Source organism: Amphibalanus amphitrite, unplaced genomic scaffold (assembly GCF_019059575.1).
Source record: "Amphibalanus amphitrite isolate SeventyFive unplaced genomic scaffold, NRLGWU_Aamphi_draft 000898F_arrow, whole genome shotgun sequence".
Classification (NCBI taxonomy): domain Eukaryota; kingdom Metazoa; phylum Arthropoda; class Thecostraca; order Balanomorpha; family Balanidae; genus Amphibalanus; species Amphibalanus amphitrite.
The window spans coordinates 223,155-245,930 of record NW_024882392.1 but is presented as its reverse complement, the minus strand read 5'-3'; the positions used below and the strand labels follow the sequence as shown (position 1 = coordinate 245,930).

General features: G+C 49.5%; 2 protein-coding genes across 8 annotated transcripts in view; one reads left to right on the top strand and one right to left on the bottom strand.

The window, feature by feature from the left end:
- The window catches only part of LOC122367817 (phosphomannomutase-like), a 37,548-nt gene that overhangs the window by 5,913 nt on the left and 8,859 nt on the right, over positions 1 to 22,776 (bottom strand). For 3 of the 7 annotated variants that reach the window (XM_043341244.1, XM_043341238.1, XM_043341243.1), the window contains 3 exons: positions 17,968 to 18,047; positions 5,427 to 5,604; positions 3,066 to 3,206 (listed from right to left, as the gene is read on the bottom strand). In XM_043341244.1, coding sequence (XP_043197179.1) covers positions 3,066 to 3,206; positions 5,427 to 5,604; positions 17,968 to 18,033 — 385 coding nt within the window. In that variant the 5' untranslated portion in view covers positions 18,034 to 18,047. Of the gene's footprint in view, positions 1 to 3,065; positions 3,207 to 5,426; positions 5,605 to 17,967; positions 18,048 to 18,450; positions 18,485 to 20,191; positions 20,458 to 22,776 lie in introns of those variants that run through there. The other 4 variants (XM_043341241.1, XM_043341239.1, XM_043341242.1 and 1 more) reach the window with 4 other exon arrangements.
- On the top strand, positions 7,005 to 17,021 carry LOC122367814 (trichohyalin-like). The gene is made up of 9 exons (XM_043341235.1): positions 7,005 to 8,153; positions 8,381 to 8,532; positions 8,910 to 9,108; positions 9,471 to 9,598; positions 9,997 to 10,150; positions 10,578 to 10,736; positions 11,012 to 11,140; positions 14,860 to 15,030; positions 15,453 to 17,021. The coding sequence occupies exons 1-9, from the start codon at positions 7,554 to 7,556 to the stop codon at positions 16,449 to 16,451; spliced, it is 2,691 nt and encodes an 896-aa protein (XP_043197170.1). The 5' UTR covers positions 7,005 to 7,553; the 3' UTR covers positions 16,452 to 17,021.

Sequence of the window (22,776 nt, the reverse complement as noted above, 5' to 3'; positions counted from 1 at the left end):
GCCTAGCCTGAACAGCCTAGCCCCCATTCGGAGGGTCAAAGTGCGCAATCCGACGGCGCCCCCGGTGACAGAGAACACAAAAGGTCTGATGTCACAGCGGCGCGCGGCGCTCCGGGCCGGTGACCGGGATCGTTATAAGGACTTAAACCGACAGGTCAGGTCGGCTGTCCGCCGTGACACGCGCGAGGAGATCGGCCGGCGTATAAGTGAGGGCGGACCGAGCTCCATGTGGCGCAATGTGCGGCCGGTTATATCGGGAAAACGGCCGACCCGACCACTACCGCACGCGGACGTGGACGCGATAAACCAATACTTCGCCAGTGTCGGTACCTCCACCGCCCGACAGGTGGACTCTGGTGGCCCGCGGCTGGCAGTGCGCCTGCCCCGTGTCAGCACCGGCCGGTTCCAGGTAGCGCCTGTTACACCGGAGCAGCTGCGGCGCGTTATCGGCCGGATGGCGAGCAGCACGTCGTGCGGGGCGGACGGACTGTGTGTGCGGTTCATCAAGCAGTGTTTCGACTCCATCTGTCCTGTCATCACCCACATTGTCAACACCAGCATCAACTCCCACACCGTCCCAACATCATGGAAACTAGCCCTAGTCCATCCTATCCAGAAGTCGCCCAAATCCACTGACCTATCCAATTTCCGTCCCATATCAATCCTACCAACCATCGCCAAAATAACCGAACGTGTCGTTTATGAACAGCTTTTTACGTACTTTACAACCCATCACCTTTTCTCCTCTAGTCAACACGGTTTTAGATTGAACCACTCGACCGACACAGCGTTACTCACTGTAACTGACAGAGTGTTTGAGGCCATGGACCGGAAAGAGATCACCCTTCTGTGCCTTTTAGATCTATCAAAGTGCTTTGATGTTGTACCTCATGATGGACTTCTGAGAAAATTGGAGCTGTACAATGTAGACACTCGCTGGTTTAAGAGCTACCTGGCGGACCACTACCAGCAAGTAGTAGCTAGGAGCCAGCGAGGCTCATGTGATCTGTCGTCGCCTCTGCCGAACCCGATCGGAACTTACCAGGGGTCAGCGCTCGGTCCGCTGTTGTACAGCATCTACGCCAACGACTTGCCGCTGTATGCTGATGACGCGTGCATAGTGCAGTACGCGGACGACACTCAGGTTCTCGTGAGTGGCAGGCCCGGAGACATTGGTGCCCTTGTTAGCTCCATGGAACGTAATCTTTCGCAACTTGCTCACTGGTTTGGCAAAAATGGCATGAAAATCAACGCTAAAAAAACACAGCTCATAGCTCTCGGCACTCGACAAAATCTTCGACAGGTACCAACCATTTCTATCAAGTTCATGGGCACGACTGTCTCCGGTTCTCTCATGGTGCGGAACCTGGGTGTCGTATTCGACCAATTTATGACTTTTACCGCGCACATTGACGATGTGGTTCGGCGCTGCACAGGCATTTTAATCGGTTTGAGCCACTGCCGTCATAGTTTACCTTCTGCGACGCTCACAACTCTAGTCCAATCTCTAGTCGTATCACTTATTCGCTACTGTCTTAGTGTCTACGGAACCTGTAACACCACACAAACTGGTCGGCTACAGAAAGTGTTGAATTTCGCAGCACGCGTCATCTCCGGGCGTCGAAAATTTGATCATGTGAGTGACGTCCTTCATGAACTGCAGTGGCTTTCGGCGCGCAATTTACATGTTTTTCACACGCTGACATTGTTAAAGCGCATTCTGTCTACCTCTCAGCCCGAGACGTTATCCGCCAGCCTCACGCTTCGACGACATGTTCATCAGCGCGACACGCGACAGAACGAGCTGCTGAATGTGCCTACCATTAGATCAGAATCCGGTAGGAGACGCTTTTTATACTCAGCCGTGACCGCTTTTAATGACTTACCACAAACGATTCGCGACCTAGGCCTGAGCCCATTTAAAAGAGAGCTGCGGAGGTATTTGCTCCAGCAACAGACCGATGCCGGCTAGTGACGACCCGCTCGCGGGAAGTGTGATTGGGTGTGCGTTTGTGAGAATGAATTCGTGTACGATGTGTGTGACCAACTATCCTTATTTTTTAATTGTGACCCTGATCCTAGAATAGCCACGCTTGTGTGGAATGGGTCTATGATGTGAAATAAATAATAAATAATAAATAAACAAGGTCAGGTCAAGTGAGGTCAAATTTTGAAGTTGGTTGTTAAGGCCTAAAAAGGCGTCTATCTGATGCAGTTTTTCACGGCGAATCGAATGGTGCTATTTTTGTTTCCGTACGAGGTCTAGAACTTCCAAAAAAATCATTTTTCAAAACTTTTGTGTGTCGTGACGTCATAAAATTTTGAATAACTCCCACATTTTTGAACCGATTCTTCTAAAAATTGGTATGTAGGTGCACATAGACCACTTCTCTGACATATATTCCGGTTTTTTCGATACTCAAAATTTTGGATTTCATAATTATTTTCCCAAAAAGTCAGTTTTTTTTAAATTGGGCCAAAATCCAAAATTTTCAAAAAACCGAGATAGCCATTTGATAGACAAAGTAGAATTACGCATAACCTTTTTTGTAACGTCTTGATTCCTTTAAAAATGAAGATGTTAGCAGCGTTTGAAATTTTGCCGTTTTTGAGGCGAAAATGGCGAACATGACGTCACTAAAACGTCAATTTCTCAAAAATTTTCCGACAGATTTCGCTCAAATTTTCAGGGAACGTGTCAAATTGATGTAAGAAAAGGTACTGAAAGTTTGGCGGCGCTACGCGCCGCCGTTTTTGAGATATTGCAAAAATTCGCGAGGGGGGGTAAAATTTACCCCCCCCCCAGCCCCGCGCGGGTTAATAGCCGGGAACACACGGCGAATATTTTACAAACGCCAGGAAAACTTCGAAAAACCTGGCCATACGGACCCTAGCTCATCAGCCACCACCCCTCGCATTGATTCAGGAGAAGCAAGGGATATATGTTAAGTTAAAAATGTGACATCCAGCATTTTCGACATATTCCCCGTTACGGCAGCACTATTTTCGTAAAAGCACCTCGATGCAATTCAACTAGCTCGGCGACAAATCCAGCATGAGCTCACCGTTCCTGAACTCGATGAAGTTGCCTCTCTTCAGTGGCAGCTGCACCTTGCTGAGGTAGCCTAGTGTAAAGTTGATGAAGCGCTGAAGGAACTCATCGCCCAGTTTTCCGACCAGGTCCGCCTTATGTATCAACTCGCCGCCTGTGGAGCGGAGAAAAAGGCAGAGTGAGGTCCAGAGTCCAGACATATGTTACAATACATGGCACAGCAAATACAATATAGAGCAACATAGAATCAAAATGAAATCATGATGGAGCAAGGTCAGGTATGTGCCTCTTAGACGCGCCACGTGAGTTGTTGTGTGCTATACTGAACCGAATAAGGAATCGCTAAAAAAACATGACAAAGCGTTGGTTTATATGTTTATATTAGCATATCCAATCTGTACAAAAATCTATAGTTCGTTTTTTTTTCAAAAGGACGCTGGCTCAAAGTGCAATATCGAAGCTCTCACGTGCGTTTTGGCAGCTTCAGTGTCTGGCCAATAGTTTCTTACCGAAAAAATAATCGATTTCAAATAGTGCACGGTAACTAGCTGAAAATTGTTTTTTTTTAAATGAACATACTATGATGACGTCACTGGTGGCAGCAGGCACCCAAATGTCCGTGCAATGGGACAAGTGTCAACGAATTTGGGTGAAACTTAGTTTTTCACTGTTGCCGAGCATATAATCGAGTAAGCGGTTCCGTCCATGATAGTTATACGTTACATTGCAATACATGTTCGACAGCATGACGTCACCACTGTTCCCATATCTGGTTCCAAAACGCACATATGGAAATTATCGGAAAGAAATCACATGTTAAAATTAGTCGACGTTCGATTTTCTCAGGTTCAGTTTTTGCTCGTTTTGGCGGCTAAAACACGTGCTTGTTCGAAAAACATACTTGGAGCCAGCGTCCTTTTGAAAAAAAAAAACGAACTATAGTACCCAAAATATCGACATCAAGATAGTCACTCTCGGACGGTCCATGTCCAGTCCACGCTTTACAAGGCATGCGGGCCCGTCGTCACAAAAACCTGCAGCTCCGGTCATCACGTGACTTATTCAGGACCGGTCCACGGTTTAGAGCCCCGTTAGCAGCACGAATCGACACTATGTGTCGGGCAGAGGGGCCTGAGTCGCTACTGACAACGCCAGGGCGAGGGGAAACTGGGCTAATGTTGGCTTGGCAGGCTCAATGAAAATGCAACGGGCGGCTCGAGGCCCGAAAATGTAAAAACATTCACGTAACTTTTGTGAATAGTGGCAAGTGTCTACGTCACTTCTTAGGGCAATGGCATATTAAACGCAATAAGAACAGCCCTTTTATACTAAATCACTCGTAGATAACTTTATGCGGCGGAAGTATAAACAATAGGTTCGGTCAAAAATGCCCAGCTAATTCGTCGGTGTTTTCGTAGGAAAAGCACCATAAAAGACACCCAACCACCCCAATAACCTGTTTCACCCTATCTCAGCACTTCCGCACGTGCCGATGACCACACGAACCCCCTTCCCTTCTCCCCCCCCATACCGGTAATAATCGGTAACAGCCGGTAATAACCGGTGCCCACCCCTAGTGTTGGCCCCCGCCCGGTCGATGGGGTCTCCTATCTAAGGGGCGCCCGACATCCGAGTAAAGGTGTCCTCGGGACATTGACAAACTGATGGTAACGCGGTATACCTCAAATAACATTGGATTTCACAAACGTCGACAAACATTAAAAACTAATGTTACGCGTACAACATATAATAACACTGCAGAAAAATCGAAATCAGACGATTATTTGATTGTCAATCAATTATCCCAAATTTTCACCAGCAAATGAAACTCTATCCACCCGAGGCCACCTAGTTATTTTCAACCGTCCACCCAAGCCGGCTTCACAGCAGCGCTACGATCGATATTGCAGGACTCAGGAGCCGGGTAAGTGCCGAGGTCGGTCAACTGTTGCCAGGCACGCCATTCCTGAAATGGGCGCGGTCCGGCAGGCCGGCGGGCCATGGCAGGTCATCAGGTGAGGGGGTGGCCCGAAAATGGGGTCCGATTTGAATGAGATCAATAAACAAGGTATGCTGATGAATGATGATGAAGCGAGGTCAAATCAAGCTAAAATTGCAAGTTGATAGAGGAGGATCAAAAGAAGGAATGAAGGTAGGAAGAAGTACGAATTGGAGGAGAAAGGCTAATGCGTCAAGGAGCTTGGCTGTGCAGGGCCTGAACTTGCAACCCGTGAAATAATTATATTTAAGTTACCAAAAGCCCATATGGAGGATTGCTACCGAAATATCTGACGGCTTACTGGCCATTGAAGGTTCACACGCTGTAACTACTCTAATAAACCTTTGAAGGTTTACAGGCCATTCTCAAACTCACCTTTGAATGCGACCAGGCCGTTCTCTGCGAACACGTACTCGCACATGGAGTGTACGGCCTTCTCGTCACCACCTGCCAGCTGCTGGCAGATTTTGGGCAGGTCCGAGCCGCCCACCACGCCGACACAGGCGTGCTCGCGCAGAGAGCTGAGGAACCCGGTCATATCCGGGGTGATCTCCTGTGGGTGAGGGTTGAAGAAGTCAGCAGTAGGTCAGAAGAGGTTGCAGTCACCTTGGAGGTTATATGCAGGTTAGGTCAAGCGAGAGGTCATGAGACGAACAGTGTGATGTCAATACTGATGCGATGCTGGATATTAGTGGAAGAGGAGTAAGTCACATTTAATTCATTCTATACATCAGAGCATTGTCATGATAACATTTTGCATCATACTTATAGCAGAGTAGCCCATTCCCACAAATTCAATACCATTCTGTCGAAACACGTGACTTTAATCCAGCGCCTGCAACGCCAGGCGGTGCTTTCCAAATTAATCACGTGATTGTCGATGACCTCGGAAGAGGCTCACGCTACTTCAGCCCCCCCCCCCCTCCCCCACCGTCACCCGACCCCGACCTGGCACGCGCAGAAATCAATGCCCCTAGCCGTGGCGGACGCTGCGAGGTCGATTCAACGCTGCCTCCTTCGGACCAGAGTAATAAACAATAAATATGACAATTTGACAAACATAGCGACTCCCGAAACGGGAACCTGAGAAAAAGCTTCGATCTATTCTTAGAACTCGTCTTCGTCATTCGTGAATAATATATCTATTATTTAGCCTTATATTGAGTGTTATACGATCAGCTACCTGGCATTGTGACGATGAACCTTACATCATGATTAGCATACCCGTCACATGCTTGTTGTTAGCCGTTCAGCCTATTATTCATCCATTACGGGCCTCTCAGGTATTCATATCCAAACACAATGCCCGTGCCTCCCTGCCTTCCGTCGGCTAACATTTGCACACCTGACTAGACTGTCTGCACCGCTACCCTCCCCCTCCCACACCCCTCAGTGCCCTCTACTCAGCTGACCAGCACGGGGCGTGGCTAGGATCAATAGCCACCCAATTGGTCCAGACTGGTCACTAGTCACCGGCCGGCTACCCGACAAACTTAGATAGCTAGTCGTAGATTGATGGATTGAAAATAATTTACCGATCGTGTTTTGATCGATACGGTCACGTGTTTTGTTGAGCGGATCACAAGCAAGGCGTGTTGTTTATCACTTTCAGAACTCCGCAATCAACAAGTTTAATTGCTAGGGGACGCAAAAACAGAGGCGCCCATTACCCCGCCGCACGTGAGGGGAGAAAAACTCAAACGTTCGAGTAATCATCACGGCGTCAAATCAGGCACGCGCAGCGGGTGTCATGGCAACCTCCGCCACGCAATCCACATTCCTACAGCTCACGCATCGTCGGCGCAGCCATGAACAAAGCCGAGTCCAGCTACCGTCAGCACCGCCGCTGCCGCCGACGGCATCGACACCGTCCGCCGACGACCGGCGGGGACAGGTATCGACGACCGGTGTGCCGTCGGTGGCGCCGTAGGGGCGCGTCGACGACGGTCCGGCGAGCAGTGGCGTGCCTCCGGCGGCGCTGGACGGTCGGCGGGGCCAAACAGGAGGGAAGACTCGCCTGGGCGGCCGTGGTGTGCGCAGGTCAGGCACGGCGGAAACCGCTGGTGGCTGGTCGAAGGGCTGGCCGGAGGTAGCTGCTGAGAGACAGCCGCGAGACCAGGCGGTCTCTTCTCCCTCTACTCCGTCAAGCTGAGTAGAGGGAGACAGAGGAAGAGGGCCGTCACTGACACCGGCCGGTCAGCCGAGCCCGTGCACGCTGCGGCCGCCGGGCAGCAGGTCGTGACCTTAGTGAGGTCAGGAGGATCCTCCAATCAGAGCGCCAAGGGCGTCCATGTGCCGGAAATAAACGAAGAAGGCGCCTGCTAAGTCAACGACGAAGAACAAGAAACTCGTGCTGGAAGTCTTAGGTGAGATCACTTCAGAGAACTTGACAACTACAACCACAGTAGAAAACCGAGGCCACAACACACACTACAAAAGTGACGCTGTACTTCAAGACCGGAACTCGTCATAGAAAGTTAACCGAAGTGAAAAAGTATCAAGATGAGTAGCTCGGGAGGAGTGCAGCGGCCCAATTTTGCCGATCACCGCTACCAGGAGGCGGTGGGCAACTTGAAGCAGCTGCTGGCAGACGGCGGCAGCTACAGCGGCCGCGGCTCCGACGCCGGAAGCGTCCGCTCGCGCGCCCGAAGTGTCTCGCGCGCTCTGGATCCAAGCATCATGAGACCGGAACTGAGCCACTACCGAAGTGAGGTTGGCTCCTACAGACGCCACTACTCCGCTTCAAGAGTTCACACATCCAGCCACAGAGGAGATACAACCAGCTACCGGTCAGGCTTGACCAGCTACAAACCGGATCTAACCAGCTTCCGACCGGAAGTGACCAGCTACCGACCGGATGTGACCAATATCCGGCCGCAGAGCGCCATGGAGGTAGGCTCTGCGCGGCGGTTCGACCCGCTCCCGATGGGCCCCGGCTCCGTACGGGCCCTCTCGCCTGTATCGGTGAGGTCCCTCCGACTAACAGCTGACGATCACCTTCAGCTGACTGATGACGTCATTGGTCCAGACGCGGTGGACAGCACCGGTGGCGGACATACCAAACTGGCTGACAACGGGAACGTGGGCTCCAGAGAAATACAGGTGAAACTGCTGCATGAGACCCGCCTAACATCTTGCTTGACCTTAGTTGACCAGTAGTCATCTAGCGTTTTGTAAGGATAATGTTCAAACTTCAAAGAGCAATGTGTAGGATGCATCTAATTTTGATTTTTTACAGAAAAATGCGATTGTTTGAGCTTAGCCAGCGTAAGATAATGATCCTCGAAGAACGAAACATGTTCTAGCCATCCGTCACCCACTTTCATCAGGTGCTGGAGCTGCGTCAGCTCTCGCTGCGCCAGGAGGCGCTCTGTCAGCAGCTCGAGGAGGAGAACGCTGAGCTGCGGGACGCCGCTGAGGAGATGCGAGGATACGTGCAGCAGCTGGTCGCCGAGAACGCGACGCTCGCCGAGGACCTCAGGTCAGTGCAAGGGATTCCGAGTCTGGGACGATCAGGGTCAGGACTCCGTTGTAAAAGAGATGCTCAGATCAGAGATAAAAGCTGAAGGGGCGGGATGCTGGGTCAGTGAGTCAGGGTAGACCAAGCAGAGCCTCAATGGGAGAGTGAGGGTAGACCAAAGACAAAGACGTAAGCTCAGGGAAAAGAGTGTAGGTCAAAACAGCAAAATCGCCTCCCTCCCAGTAAAATCCCTTCCACCTAGTCCCCGTCACCACTGCATTCAACCATTTCATCCACTGTCTTATCTCCGGCAACCGCCAACATCCACTGTCTTATCTCCAGCAACCGCCAACAGCAAAAGTGATCGCCCACACAATCCCTCCCCCGCCATTTCTCAGAACTCGCGCAGCTGAGACGGTCAACGCAGAGTCTCTAGCGGCAGCTGAGACCCGCCTGAAGGACGTCCAGGAGGAGCTGGAGAGGTTCAAACGGCAGGCAGCCACACAGGAGAAGAACCTGAAGTCTGCACATGCCGAACAGCTGAGGAACGCAGGCTTAGAGAAGAATCGGCTGGCTGGGAGCGTCGAACAACTCAAGGTAATCGAGCGAAGCGAGTGGGTAGAATATGATAGAATATTATGATAGAGATCAAAACAATACCATGATAAAATAAAATGGCAGCAGGTTGAACAGTCAACAGACCGAAGCAGCCATACCATGTTACCGATCGCAAAACTCAAAACATATAAGCAATGCTTGCAAATTAATCAGATACAAGCAAAGCAACGGCCGCGACAGGGTGTTAAAATATGGTTGAATATAGTCTCAAATGGTGCAGTCATAATGCTTCAGCATCCTTCAGAAACAACAGCAGATGTAAGGAATTGCAGAGCATGCCGCAAAGCGATGTTAACAACATGATGTAAGTGAAACCCCGCGATGCCAATGTTCCATTGCAGACGGAGCTAGAGGAGCTGAGACGACAGGCGGAAAAGGCCGAGCAGAAGGCGGTCGCCGCCCAGCAGAAGGCCGATCAGGCGCGCTCGGCTCAGTCTGAGGCGGACTCGACAGTCGCCAGACTTCGGAGGTACGGAGCTGAGTTACTGAGACTATGCTACCTACAGAGTGTGATACGAGTTCTATGCGACCAAGTGGTTATAGGAAATCTGCGTCAAACAGAATAACAAATTATTGCATGCATAACTAGCTTATTAGGTATCATCCTGTTGTCCAGGATCATAGGGCAATGTTAACGGCTTAAAACATGTGCCATGGCCAGTATCTATTGTCCAAACAATATCAACCATAATTATGGCTCTCTGTAAGTCGTGATCGTGAATGATAAGATAGGCTTCTTCCACTTCTGCCCAGCCTGTAACGAAAGCACACTACACACAGCCTTTGCCCAATATAAATCATCCAACGCGACCTAAGCGTCTCCCCCTACATCCCCCTCTACATCCCCCCCCCCCTGTACACCCGCAGGGAGCTGGAGGAGAAGGACCGCCAGGCCGACCGGACCCAGATGGAACACGAGCGTCGTCTGGTGGCAGCCAGCGAGCAGGCTGAGAAGGCCGTCAGGGACACCTTCGACAAGCTACAGCAGCAGCTGGACCGTCAGCAGCAGCGTATCGCGGAGGTAATGGAGGGGATAGGGGTGACTGGGGTTCTGGGGTGCTCGACTGCATCGCTCCCTAACGCTTGCCTATGGTTGCATAATTGCATTATTGGCCTTTTGGTACCTAGCCGAAAGCAAAGAGGAATGCAGCATACGGGAGCATTGGCAAGCTGCAATGCTGCACCTTCTTGCGGGTTATACAATATACATTGCTAAGATCTTGTCTGATCGAGCCACCACACAAAATCAAACGATACCCACTCAAAGATAAGAGCATTAGAAAGATTAGGTAGTATCGTGGTCGGCGGTCGCATTGATTTCGCCGGTGCTGTTGTATTAGCGTCCAGTCCGTATCACTAACCACTCTCCAAGCTGGAAAAATGAATCCATGACTTATTCACACTCCATCATGACTTATCCGTCCCCCTCATTTCTCATTCGTCCTCAGTTGGAGGATGAACGCGAGCGCCACCAGCGGAAAGAGCAAGAACTGCAACTGGCCGTGTCCCAGCAACGGAAGGCGGCAATCCAGGCCAAAACGGAGGCCGACAGCGCCGCCTCGCGACACCAGCGCGAACTAGAGGCTCTCCAGAAACGGATCCAGGTGGTGAGTTCTGCGATGGCTGACATCGCTGAATCAAGGACTGACGCACATTTCCGTCGTTAACAGTGAGAAAGGCACAATAGAACGCATCGAGACCTCAACAGCTCTTTCAACACAATCGCGTGGTCCAAAAATGCAAACAAATTGTTTATATTACGCGTTGTAAAATGCTAGTTAGTCGTAGACCTGTCATGGATTGTAGAATGTTGGCTGTCCGCCGTTCTCATTGGTGCAGCTAGTGGCCTTGATCCGACTCTCGAACGCTGATTGGTTGACAGCCCGCGGTGCAGACCAATCCAAGCCAGGACCGCCTCCGTCGGGAGATGGCGATAATGCGCCAACAGCTGACGGCTACCGAGAATCAGCTGACTATTGCCAATCGGGAGAGAGGACGCCTTCAGCAGCAGGTAACGGAGAACTTCGACTTGCATTTTGGAAAAAATGGGAACTTCATCTCTTTTTCTAGCACGATTGCAGCGTTTCATTGCAGTTTAAATCACGTTAGCTTTTCTTCAATACCATCAACTAGTTTCAGGTGCTCATTTGGTTTCTAGCAATTCAAACACATTCAGACATAGGCGTAGGAACAGGGGGGCCGGGGGGGCCATGCCCCCCCCCACTTTCGGAGGTGGGGGGGCCAGCAATGTTAACTGGCCCCCCCACTTTTTGCTGACTTAAGTGTCTGTCTGTACCTAGGTACCAGTGCTACCACCCGGTAACTTGACAACAATTCAGCTTGCCCTTTAATGAAGATTCCCTTTTGTTTCTACAGCGTTATTGACCGCAATTTCCTTCACTCAATGAAGGAAACCATATCAGAGACAAGACTGTGGGTCCTAGTGACAGCATTTTGTTGAATACGAGGCACGGGACAGCGAGCACTGAAAAGGTATAAGACAATACTAGCACGGTGCAGGAGAATGCGTATACAAACGACCAACGCTTGACCGGATCTGCTTGGGTCGGCATAGTTCGTCAAAGGCGTACTAGCTGGGGGCCAGGGTGACCATGCCCCCGCCTCGGCTCAAACAGGCTGGGGGCCAGCAATGTCTGTATCTGCCCCTTCCCTTCCACTTTCAGTGCAGTGGCGGTCGCAGAGGGGGGATCAGGGCCATGCCCTTCCCCCTCCAAAGGCTAATCAGGGGGCCATCATATCATTTGCCCCCCTCCCCAAACAACCAATGGGCCCCCATGGGCGTTTGGGGCTCTGGCCCTTATTCGATTGTCACGAGGCTCAAGAATCCCACGCTAGCTATTAACAGCTCCCAAGCCAGTCTTTGAGGGTCCTACACTGATCTTGGAGGGCACTTCAGTGGCGGTCAAGCGCCGACATTGACCGCTGAGAACCCACATTGACCTCATTTGAGGGCCCCTAAACCGGCCTCAAGGGCCCAGTCGGCGTCTGAGGGCCTCACACCGGCCTCTGATGGCCTCATTTTTGTCTCTGGGGTCCCAAGAGTAACCTTTAGGTGCCTCTGAGGGTCCTGCACTGAATTCTGATTTCTGAAGACCCGATGCCGGCCTCTAAGGTCCGCATCGGCCTCTGAGGGTCCATCTTGGCCTTAGAGATCCAACGCCGGCCCATGCCGGTCTTTTAGGGCCCCACACTGACCTCTAAGGGCCCATGCTGGCCTGTAAGGACCCGTCATTAGCCTATGAGGGCATTGTACGGGATTCTGAAGACCTGATGCCCGCCTCTGAGGCCCATCTTTGTTTTTGAGGGTCTTCTGCTGGTCTCTGGGGTCCAACACCGGCCCATGCTGGTATTTTAGGGTCCCACATTGACCTCTAAGGGCCCCGCACTGGATTCTGAAGATCCTATGCCGGTCTCTAAGGGTCCGCATCGGCCTCTGAGGGCCCATTTTGGTCTATGAGGGCCTTCCGCTGGTCTCTAGGTCCCAGGTCCCGCCCATGCCGGTCTGTTACGGCCCCACACTGACCTCGAAGGGCCCATGCTGGCCTGTAAGGACCCGCCTTAGCCTCTGAGGGCCTTGCACTGGATTCTGAAGACCCGATGCTGGCCTCTGAGGCCCATCTTGGTTTTTGAGGGCCTTCTGCTGGCCTCTGGGGTCCAACACCGGCCCATGCCGGCATTTTAGGGTCCCACACTGACCTCTGAGGGCCCATGCTGGCCTGTAAGGGTCCACATTAGCCTCTGATGGCCCAAGTCGGCATCTAAATGTCTCATCCTGCCCTTTGCAGGCCCTGTACTGGTCTCTGAGGGCCTCAACCCTCACCGGCCGATGGGGGGGGGGGGCGGGTGCCGCCCCTCCATAGTTTTTTTTTCGCGATAGCTCCGAACACGCCGGTGATAGAGAGCTGAAGCTTTGCATACCTGACCTTTGAATCAAGCCGGATCTTTTGACACCAACCGCATTTTCGGGTCAGATCAGGTCACTGACCCATGAGGTCATAAGTGAACCTCTGCACGGTCTTCAGATGTCGCAACTTCGCAACGCCCTCACTGCCAGAGGAGATTTCACAGGGAAATGAACCTTGGAGGACCTAGTACCCATTAGGAGTCTCACAACTTGTACAGTCCACAGCAGAAGTAATGTGGGGTTTCAGTCATGGGTATGTTCTGCTTCTGAAGCTTAGGAACGATTAGCCAGACTACAATGAAACTTTGAATGTAGCTTATATGTATCGTCACCCTTGCAGCTGCAATTTTAGCTATTGACATCTTCTTTTCGATCACTCCGCATTAAACAATCGTCAGTCAAAGCCAATCGTTGAGATTGGTAAAACCCTACATTACTTTAGCGGTGGGCTGTACATCTCGGATTTTTCCTAAGGTCATTTTCGTGACCTCACCATTAGGTATAAGTCAATGGGGATAAACTGAAAACTTTTTCTGGCGCCGTAAACGATCTTCAACTAGCTCAAGCACACTGAATCTTTCATGCACTCCTTGCAAGGTTCGATGCGTCACTTTTGCAATGTTGACCTTGCGCGACGTCATTTATGAAGTTATAAGGGTCATATAAGTTTGTCGTCAATAACTACCGATCAAATTGAGCTAGCGAGTCGAGAAAGCCATCAATGGACTCAGGAAGATCTGCCGAATCGAATGATATGCGACATGACCTCCTTCGACCAATTTCGTGACCTGGGGGCGCTGACCTGACCGTGACCCGTGGTCAACACCCTCAGTTTACCTCACCCAAACAAAAAGTACATCATTCGACGCGCCTGAGAGAGGCGAACACGATGCTGGCAAAATCGCGGCTCTGCGGCCGTTTTTTGCGAAGTTATTCACTAAAAACGGAACCGTGCCTTGAGGCACTTGACCTGACCTCAGAGGTCACCGGTTGACCTAGAACCTTAAAATCGGGTATCGATCTCTGCGTCTTGTAACAGCGCACACGCTCGTTTTTCCGCGACGCGCTAGCTCAACCTGGGTTGCAACGGCGAGGGGGGTCGTACCCGCCCCCCGCCCCCTCGGCCGGCGCGTATGTAGAAAACCTATAGGTCCGGTCCGGCGAGGGTTAAACTGGCCTCTGATGGCCCAGACCGACCTCTAAAAGTCCCACACCGGCCTCTGATAGTCAATCAGCCCAGTTGCAGTGGTCGCTTATATAAAACCTCTTAAAAACGTTATAGGTCTGGCTGAGCCTAGCTGGGCCGTTCATGTTGATTTTTATAGGTATATTGAAAAGACTCGCTTTGCACGTTTCACGCTTGCTCGTAATGAAAAAAGTTGCTGGATGCCTCTGGAATTTGCATGGGTGCCAACGGCTGCGGAGGACAGGGGAACGCGTCCATCAGTTTGAGTTTATGGACGGGAGTCTCCCTGAAATTTTAACCAATTTTGTTTTTGTTTTTGTCTCGATTTTTTTTTATCTCTGATCATGTTTGCGAAAACAAAGTGGCCGAAATCCGAGGAGAAATCGGATTTTGGGGGTAGGTTAGGTTTTGGACCTCTGGGACCTTGGCCCCCCCACTTTCGAAAACGTTCCTACGCCTATGCATTCAGAGAGCCATTGCCTTATGGCATATCCCACATTACAACAAGTCGTAGACGACAACCGAAATGCCACTCATGTTAGGGACATTATAATTCCCTTATTGAGTGTATTTCCAACACGTCAGGATTCCAGCGACATTCCGTGTCCGTTTCTGACAGATGTGGCGTCTGGAGCGCCGGCCGGACGTCGGTCTGGACCGGGACTCCCTCGGCGGAGTGCTGGGAGACGACGGCATGACCCTGCTGCCCCGACAGCTGGAAAGGGTGCTCAGCAGCACTGACAGAGGGAGCGGCTCGCACCGCTACCAGCTACCGACGTCTTACAGACAGGTGAGGTGGCCAATACCGGCACCCGGTGTGCTATAGAGGCTGGGTGTATTCCGTGTATATCGGCGAAGGATTCTGGGCAAGCAGCTGGTATCTTTCAGGGAGAAAAATAAAAAAGTTAGTGGTTTCTGCTCTCATATTCGCAAGGAAGACGCTCACAGGGTATACGAAGTGTTTGTTGTAGCTCAGTTGTTTGTTGTATGTAGCTCAGTAAGCAGCCGGATACTACATAATAAAAATCAGCGCTGATAATCACTGTGACAAATATGGCAGTTGGCATGGGACTTCACAGCCCGCTAAATCAAATAATAGCAATGGAACCATAACGCAAATACGCAGCAAAGGTAGGCGATAGCATGCTCCTGTACATTCTTAAAAATTATATATTCTTTCCCAATACTACCCCAACCCTCTTCTGTCCCCAGATGAAAGACTCGGACCTGACGCTGCCCGCCTCCCCGCCGACTCCTGCCGAAGACAGCTCCGGCTCCGGCAGTCTCTCTCGTCCCCAATCAGGAGGCAGTCCCGCCATCAGTCGCAAGTTCTCTCAGCCCGCCATGGGTCACACCCGCGGCAGTCCGACCGTCACCCGAAAGCTGTCTCAGGGAAGCCCCCAGTCGCGCGGAAGTCCGTCGTTCCTTCGCAGAGGAGCTGCGGAGACGGGTTCCACAGAGACGGTGACGGAGATCATAGAGATTATCAGCCCGAGGGGTGAGTGCATTCAGAGAACGGAGAGGGAGACGGAACGACCTGCGTCTGTGGCAGCGGAGGGAGGACAAGCGGAACAGTCGATAAAAGAACAGCAGCAGCAGGAGCCGCTGCTACAGCAGAGTGGACACAAGACTGAACAGCTCGATCAGGATGAAGAGAAAGTCCAACCATCGCAGACTGATGTTGAGAAACTCGAACAAGATCGACAAGAGGTGGAAGAGGTCCACGAGCCCAAGCAGGAGCTCCAGAAAGCTCAGCCACCAGAGCAGCAAGATCAGCAGCCGCAGCCGGGCAAAGAAAATGTCCAGCAAACGCAAAAGAAACAGGATGCGGAAAAGGTTCCGCAGCCTCAGCATAAAAGTGAGAAGCAGCAGAAGAACCTGGAACAACTTGAGGAACACCGCAAAGAGCGTCAGGGGTCGAAGGCCCAACCACAAAAACCTACAGAGAACAAGAAGGAAAAGTCTTCAGAGATAAAATCGCCAGATCAAAGTCAGAAACCCTTGTCCAAACAGGAGACCAAGCCGTCAGGCCACTCAGGACAGCCACAGTCTGAGATGCCGACTGAAGGCAAAGTTGAATCCAGTATCACAGAGAAGACCGTGAAGTCAGAAGTGCGGGAACAAGCGAAAGTGGAGACCAGCACTGGGAAGGATGCAGTGAAACCGAATTCGAAGCCACCACCCACGGCGGGAACGCCTGCCCAAAAGTGAAGCGAGAGCTAGAGAACACGACGGTAGCAGTGACGTACACTGTATACCGTACATTCGCGATGATTGCGTCCGGTTTGTATGTGTGTGTGTGTTGCCATTTGCAATGATATCAAGATGCGCCATCCTTACTAGGGGGATCCTAACCAGAAACGTGGGTAGGTTATGCGAATGATTTATGCGCCTTTAGGAAGTCTCCTGTGAAGCATTCCTGTTTGAGCACAAGTCAAATGCGATTCAACTGGAAGTAAGCCACCGTAACAGCTGGCACTTCTATTTGAGAGAAAAGAGAAATATTGTATCTCAGATGTTACATCTCAGTTGTATCTCAGTCTTTGTGTGAGCGTATGCGGAGCCCACAACGTTTGTATGTGATTTGGTATTTAGGATTTAGATGCACATGTCGAAGCTTATCCTCAGTTCCGCACATAACTAGGGTAGACAATAGTTGCCTGTGTGATTTATCGTTTAATGTCCATCTGCCATTACTCTCAGTATCTGCAGAGATATGTGAATGAGTGTTGGCAGCCAGAAGTCAGCGTATTATTTAACTTAATAAAACTAGCGAAATATGGCCTAATTTCTTTTGACCTGGGCACGGCTGCGTAGTAAGATTAGTTTTTGGCGACTCCCTCTACGACTCTGGGTTACAAAAACCGACACCAACTATGAATCCAGGTCCGACTCAGGACATCACAATGCCCATGTCACGATAGTCAAGTTCACGTAAGAGGTGAGTTACAATTTGCCTGAAACAATCCCCTATGCGTCCCAAAAACTAAGCATAAAAGTGACTCACAATAAACAATTGAACAGTTTCAAGGGTAATTAAACAACAGGCATTTGAATGAGTGGGATGCAGGTATGTATGTGTCAGTAGACAATTGTTTTGATCTGCGCCCTGCTAGGAGGGGTGAACACCCCCCCCCCCCTGCAGTTTTTCGAAAATATCTCAAAAATGGCGGCGCGGAGCGCCACCGTTTTTTGCACACGTTATCATATATCAATTCTACTCATGTTGTGAAAGAGTTAGACCAAGCTCAAGCAAGGTCAGGTCACCAGGTCACTTCAAGTGACCGCACCTCATAAAAATTTGCAATGTCCGTCATAGCTACATCGAATGACCAATCACTTTGAAACTTTAGCGATGGATAAGAGCAATAGTATGTACAAAATGTATAACTCAGAATTTGCATATCGGTGACCTATTTGCATATCGGCATATCAGGTTAATTTTGCGGCCTTCAATGACCCCTAGTAACCTGAATTTTGACCTGACTAAAAAAAAAGTGGCCAAAAAGTGGCTATTTCGTCATAATTTCTAACCCGCTTTCCAGCGCCGCCTTCCCGTGTCGCTACGTGGCCCAGGAGTCGAGTTAGAAGGGCGTGTTAGAAGGGTCGAGTGTTCAAACACCCCCCCCCCCCACACACACACACACACATCAGGGCGTGGGAATCAAGGACCCCCAGCCGCGGGGCGCGGGTTAATGGATGTTCGGCATGCTCGTACAAAACTTACCTGTCGTGCCTTGGTTAAGGTTCCATCCACATCGAAAAGAAGAAGAAGTGGCTTTCTTGGGGCCATCTTTAGTGAGCTGTCTGTAATATGGAGAATTGGAGTCAGCTGGTTACGAGAGAGCGAGCGAAAGTCTTCAATTTTTATGGAACGGAAAAACATCAGTTTTTAACGGGAAAATCTCAGTATGAGCGGCCTGGCCCGGCCCAACCTAGCCCGGTATGTAACACTTTTGATAAACTTATATCTCGAGAGCTATTCAAGTTTTGGACGCAAGTCATTCTTAACACTCCAAGCACTGAAAAAGGGCCCGCGCATACTAGATGGCTATTGCATGGTACACACTTGACACAATTTTCGAAAGACCGCCAATTGGTATTCTCTCGAATGTTACGATCTATGTAGAGTGTTCCACATTCGTACGGCACGCACGGGCACAGTATTCTGGTCGACTCAAATATATACAGCGACATGTCTCTAACTGACCAAAGGAAGTGGCACGCATTTGTCACTCTGGTACATCAGCCCGGTACAACACGAGAGATTTGAGGCGCTCAGGTCCGTTAATTTTCCGTCAATTAACCCTCGCCGGCCGAGGGAGGGGGGCAGGTGCCGCTCCCTCCCCCCCTGTGATCTCACTTATTTAGCTTATAATGATGTGTTCTTTCCGTACATGTTTTTATTTTGCCTATTTATCCAGTTTTTTGAGGGTGCAAAAAGCAGGGGCGCGGGATCGGGAACTACTTTCCGACTGGGGGGGGGGGGGGGCACACCATAATAGAGATCAACCTAGGGTACCCCCAAATCTAGTTTTCTCACCGGTTTTGGGCCACTTATTTTTCACCCCTCGGCTTTTTCAACAAAAAAGAAAACATTTGCAAAAAAGAGTGTGGAATTCTATCTCAAAGCTGTCGTGGGGGCACCGCCCCCACGGCCCCAGAGTTGGGGGGGGCAAGCTGCCCCCACTGCCCCCCCCCAGCTCCCGCGCCTATGGCAAAAAGAGGCAGTGTCCCAGAATTATATTTTGGTTTGGGTGTCAGAGCGGTAAATTATTCAGGTACCACGGAGCTGAGAATGGAAAATTGCCAGTCATGTAAAGCTAAAAACAGGTGGGAGTGGTAGGAATGAAGGGCAAACGGATTGATAGCATGCATCACCAAGCACATGTGGTAGAATGTAGCTCGTATTACATGTATCATTATGATGTTTATGACCATGCACGCAGATACTCCTTGTTTCTTAGGTTGGGAGTGGAAAACCGCTCTCGAAGATTTGAAATGAGTGGAAAATGATCATAATTTGGATGTTGTTTCCCACCCAAATCGACAAATTTTAGGATACTGAAAAGAGGACATAACTGAACATGGTTGACTTGCTGATATAAAGTTCAGAATCTAGGATGACATCAAGAGCTTTGACACTGTGCACCAGTTAAAAAAAAACTCCATTGAAGGTAATGGTGATTTTTTTCTAGCTAAAGAAGTAGGAAGAAAGGAAAGATCTAAAGAAATGGCAAATCTAGTAATATTTCGCAAATGGGCGGTAGCACCTGGGATACCTGCTGGCTCCTATAACATTACTTTGTAGCTCTGGGCTCATATTATATCAGTTGGGGAAACTTTTAACAATTTTCCTTCAAAAACACCAATCCATTTCTTGAATGGCCAGCTGATTGGTGACACTCAGAAACTGCAGAAAAGCCGTTTTCCTATCGCCATTTTCGAGTCAATTCGCCGAATTTAATAAAATCACGCTAATTCGTGGAAAATGGAAGTCTTTTCTCTCCGATTAAGTGGACGTGATACGCAAGTACCAGCTAGTTATACCGTTTTTCAACCTTAGTTTTTCACCCTTGGCTGCAATTATGCCCAGTCATCAAAAGTCATCAAAAGTCCATCAAAAGTCATCAAAAGTCCATTTATAGACCAATCATTTTTTGGATTTTCGCCTCGTAGTTTCCCCAACTGATATTGAGGAATCGACAGAGAAAACAGCCACACACCATTCAACAAAATGACCTAAGATGGCTGGGCCACAATGCACACTACCTTTAACAGATAATAGCAAATAACAATCTTACTCAAGCACAAGCAGAGAAAGCAGAAAAAGAGGCAGAAGACTAAGCAGAAATCCAATACCTATTATTGAAATTGGCAATCAATTATTCAATTAAATTCCATGCATTCTGGAGCTCCACCTAGCCCCAAGATTACTTGACTCCTCCTACCTCCTATTTCTTACCTACCGCAGAATACGATAAGTTCCTTAGATGAAAGATCTGAGACTTTCTACTATCAATAAAAAGCAAGTAACCCCCGACCGCGCTCTTCCCTGCAAAAGTAATGCAACGTGGAATAGGGAATAGAGAACATTTCCCGGTGCCCCCGGCGACTTTGTTTTGTTTTAAAACCATGCATAAAATTGGATCAAATTTAAATGTAAACCACTGAACTCTTTAACGTAAAAACTCATGCTACAGAATTTGTGACTCTTGTCGACATCTTAGAAGTGGTTGTTACGTTCGAGGCGCAGAATGACTAAAATGTCAATTCAAAAAAAAAAGCAGCAACGAATATCGACGAATATCAGCCTCACAGCAGCGTATTTCGGGGTGCAATTTAGCTCGAAATTGGTATAGGTTCAGGGCCTTCTCGATGCGCTGATTCCGAAAATGTGCCTTTTTCGGGTGGTATTTTGCACCGTTAACGAGTTAATGGCAAATTAACATTTTAACCCGCGCCCTGCGCTGGAGGGGTGGGGGTGTTTGAACACCCCTCCCCTACGGTTTTTCGCAAATATCACAAAACCGCCGCCGTTTTTGGTACAGGCCTTATCATACATCCAAGGCTCTAAATACAATACTTCTTTTCTACATATGTTGTGAAAATTTCAGACCCAGGTCACTTAAGGTCAGGTCACCACATCAGGTCAAGTGACCTCACTACATAAAAAGTTGCAATGTCTGCCAAAGCTACACCGAGTGACGTGACCGATTGCTTTGAAACTTTCAGAGATTGATAAGAGCAATATTATGTACAAAATGTATATCTTAGAATTTTGATATCGATGACCTAAGGCTAGGTCATTTTTGTGACCTCCCCATTATGCCCAAGTCAATGGGAGAAAATGGAAAGTCGCGTTTTTAGACGGAAGTCATTATAAACACAACACTGCATTACTGGTAGATTTGACACACTGACCATGAAAATGACACCCTTTTTATGCCCCTGAGGTCATCTCAGGTCACCAATGGTATCTGACTGTTTTTCGCGAATAACTTTTGATAGACATGCTAGAGCGATGAAAACACCTTAGTCCTTAGTTGTGTTTGGCTCAGCGATATGGACCGATGAATATGCAACTTGACCCTTACCGGTCAGGTCATGACCTTGACCTGAGGTCAAATTTTCAAGTTGACTTTTCAAGGTCAAGTGATCATTCATTCGACGCGTCTAGACGAGAGGAACACGATGCTGTTAAAAGAAATTTCTTGCAAGGTTTGAGTCAGAACTTATTGCAGAAAAACCGTTTCCGAAAAAAATCAGCTATTTTTGCAGTTTTTCCCCCTGCAGGCAAAACCATTGACGGTAGGTCAAATTCGAGACAATTTCTCAGAAAGACCGTTAATAGGGCTATCAAATGAGCTTTTCAATGGCGCTGTAGCCTTATTAGTTTCCGAGCTGTGCGTCGATTCGCTGAAAATTGTCGACGTCTGACCTACAAATTGGCGAATTTTGGCCTTCAATGACCACTGGTGACCTGACGTTTGATCTGATGAAAAAAGTGACCGAAGTGATTTCTTCCTTCAATCATGACGCTCTTTCGAACGCCGCCTTCCGCGTATCGCTACGTGGCCCCGGAGCCGAGTTAGAACTTAGAAGTGTGTGTGTGGGGGGGGGTGTTCAAACAGCCCCTCCCTCCCCCCTAGCAGGGCGTGGAAATCCAGGACCCCCAGCCGGGCGCGGGTTAACGGGAAACAGCGGGGTCTTTCGATTTAACTGAAAATTGGTATACAGGGCCTCCTTGATGGGCTGATTCCGAAAATGTAGATACCTCTCTGGGGTGGTATTTTGCACTGTGAACGAGTTAACGGCCAAACAACATTTTAACGGGAAACAGATGGGTCTTTCGATTTGGCTGAAAATATGTGTACAGGACCTCCTCGATGCGCTGATTCCGAAATTGCACCGCTTTGGGGTGATATTTTGCTATTTTTGCGTCCTCCGACGACACAAGGGTGGGTGGGGGGGGGGGGTGGTTGGTTCGAACGCCGTCGCATTTGGCTCCCATGATCGAGCTAGAGCTTCGCAAAAAAAACGAGCATGCTGCTCGTCACGAGAGGAAGCCGATGATACCCAATTTTAAGGTCCTAGGTCATCGTTTGACCTTCCAGGTCAGGTGACACGGGTCAATGACGCAAAAATCGGGAAAATTGGGACCTGTTAGAAAGTCGTGAAGTATGGCTGCTATAAGGTTTTTCGGGGTGCTGATCACATTCACGCATGCTATCATGCATATCACGCACGCATATCATGTTAGTTTTGGTCACAGACGATGTCTTCATGCATTTAGGCCAGGTCGGGTCAGGTCAGGTCAGGTCAGGTCAATCAGTAGAGGTCCTGCCGGGCATTCGTAGTAGGTGTCAATCGCCTCTGACAGCTTCGTAGCATGTTGCGAAGGCACCAAAACTGCTTTGTAAATGTTCAAATGGTTGCCAAATTCGAATGCAGCTCCAAAAAGTAGCCTAGTAACGTATGTACAACTCGAAAGTGAACCGAAGTCATCAAAGGTAAGGTCAATGACCTGACCTGG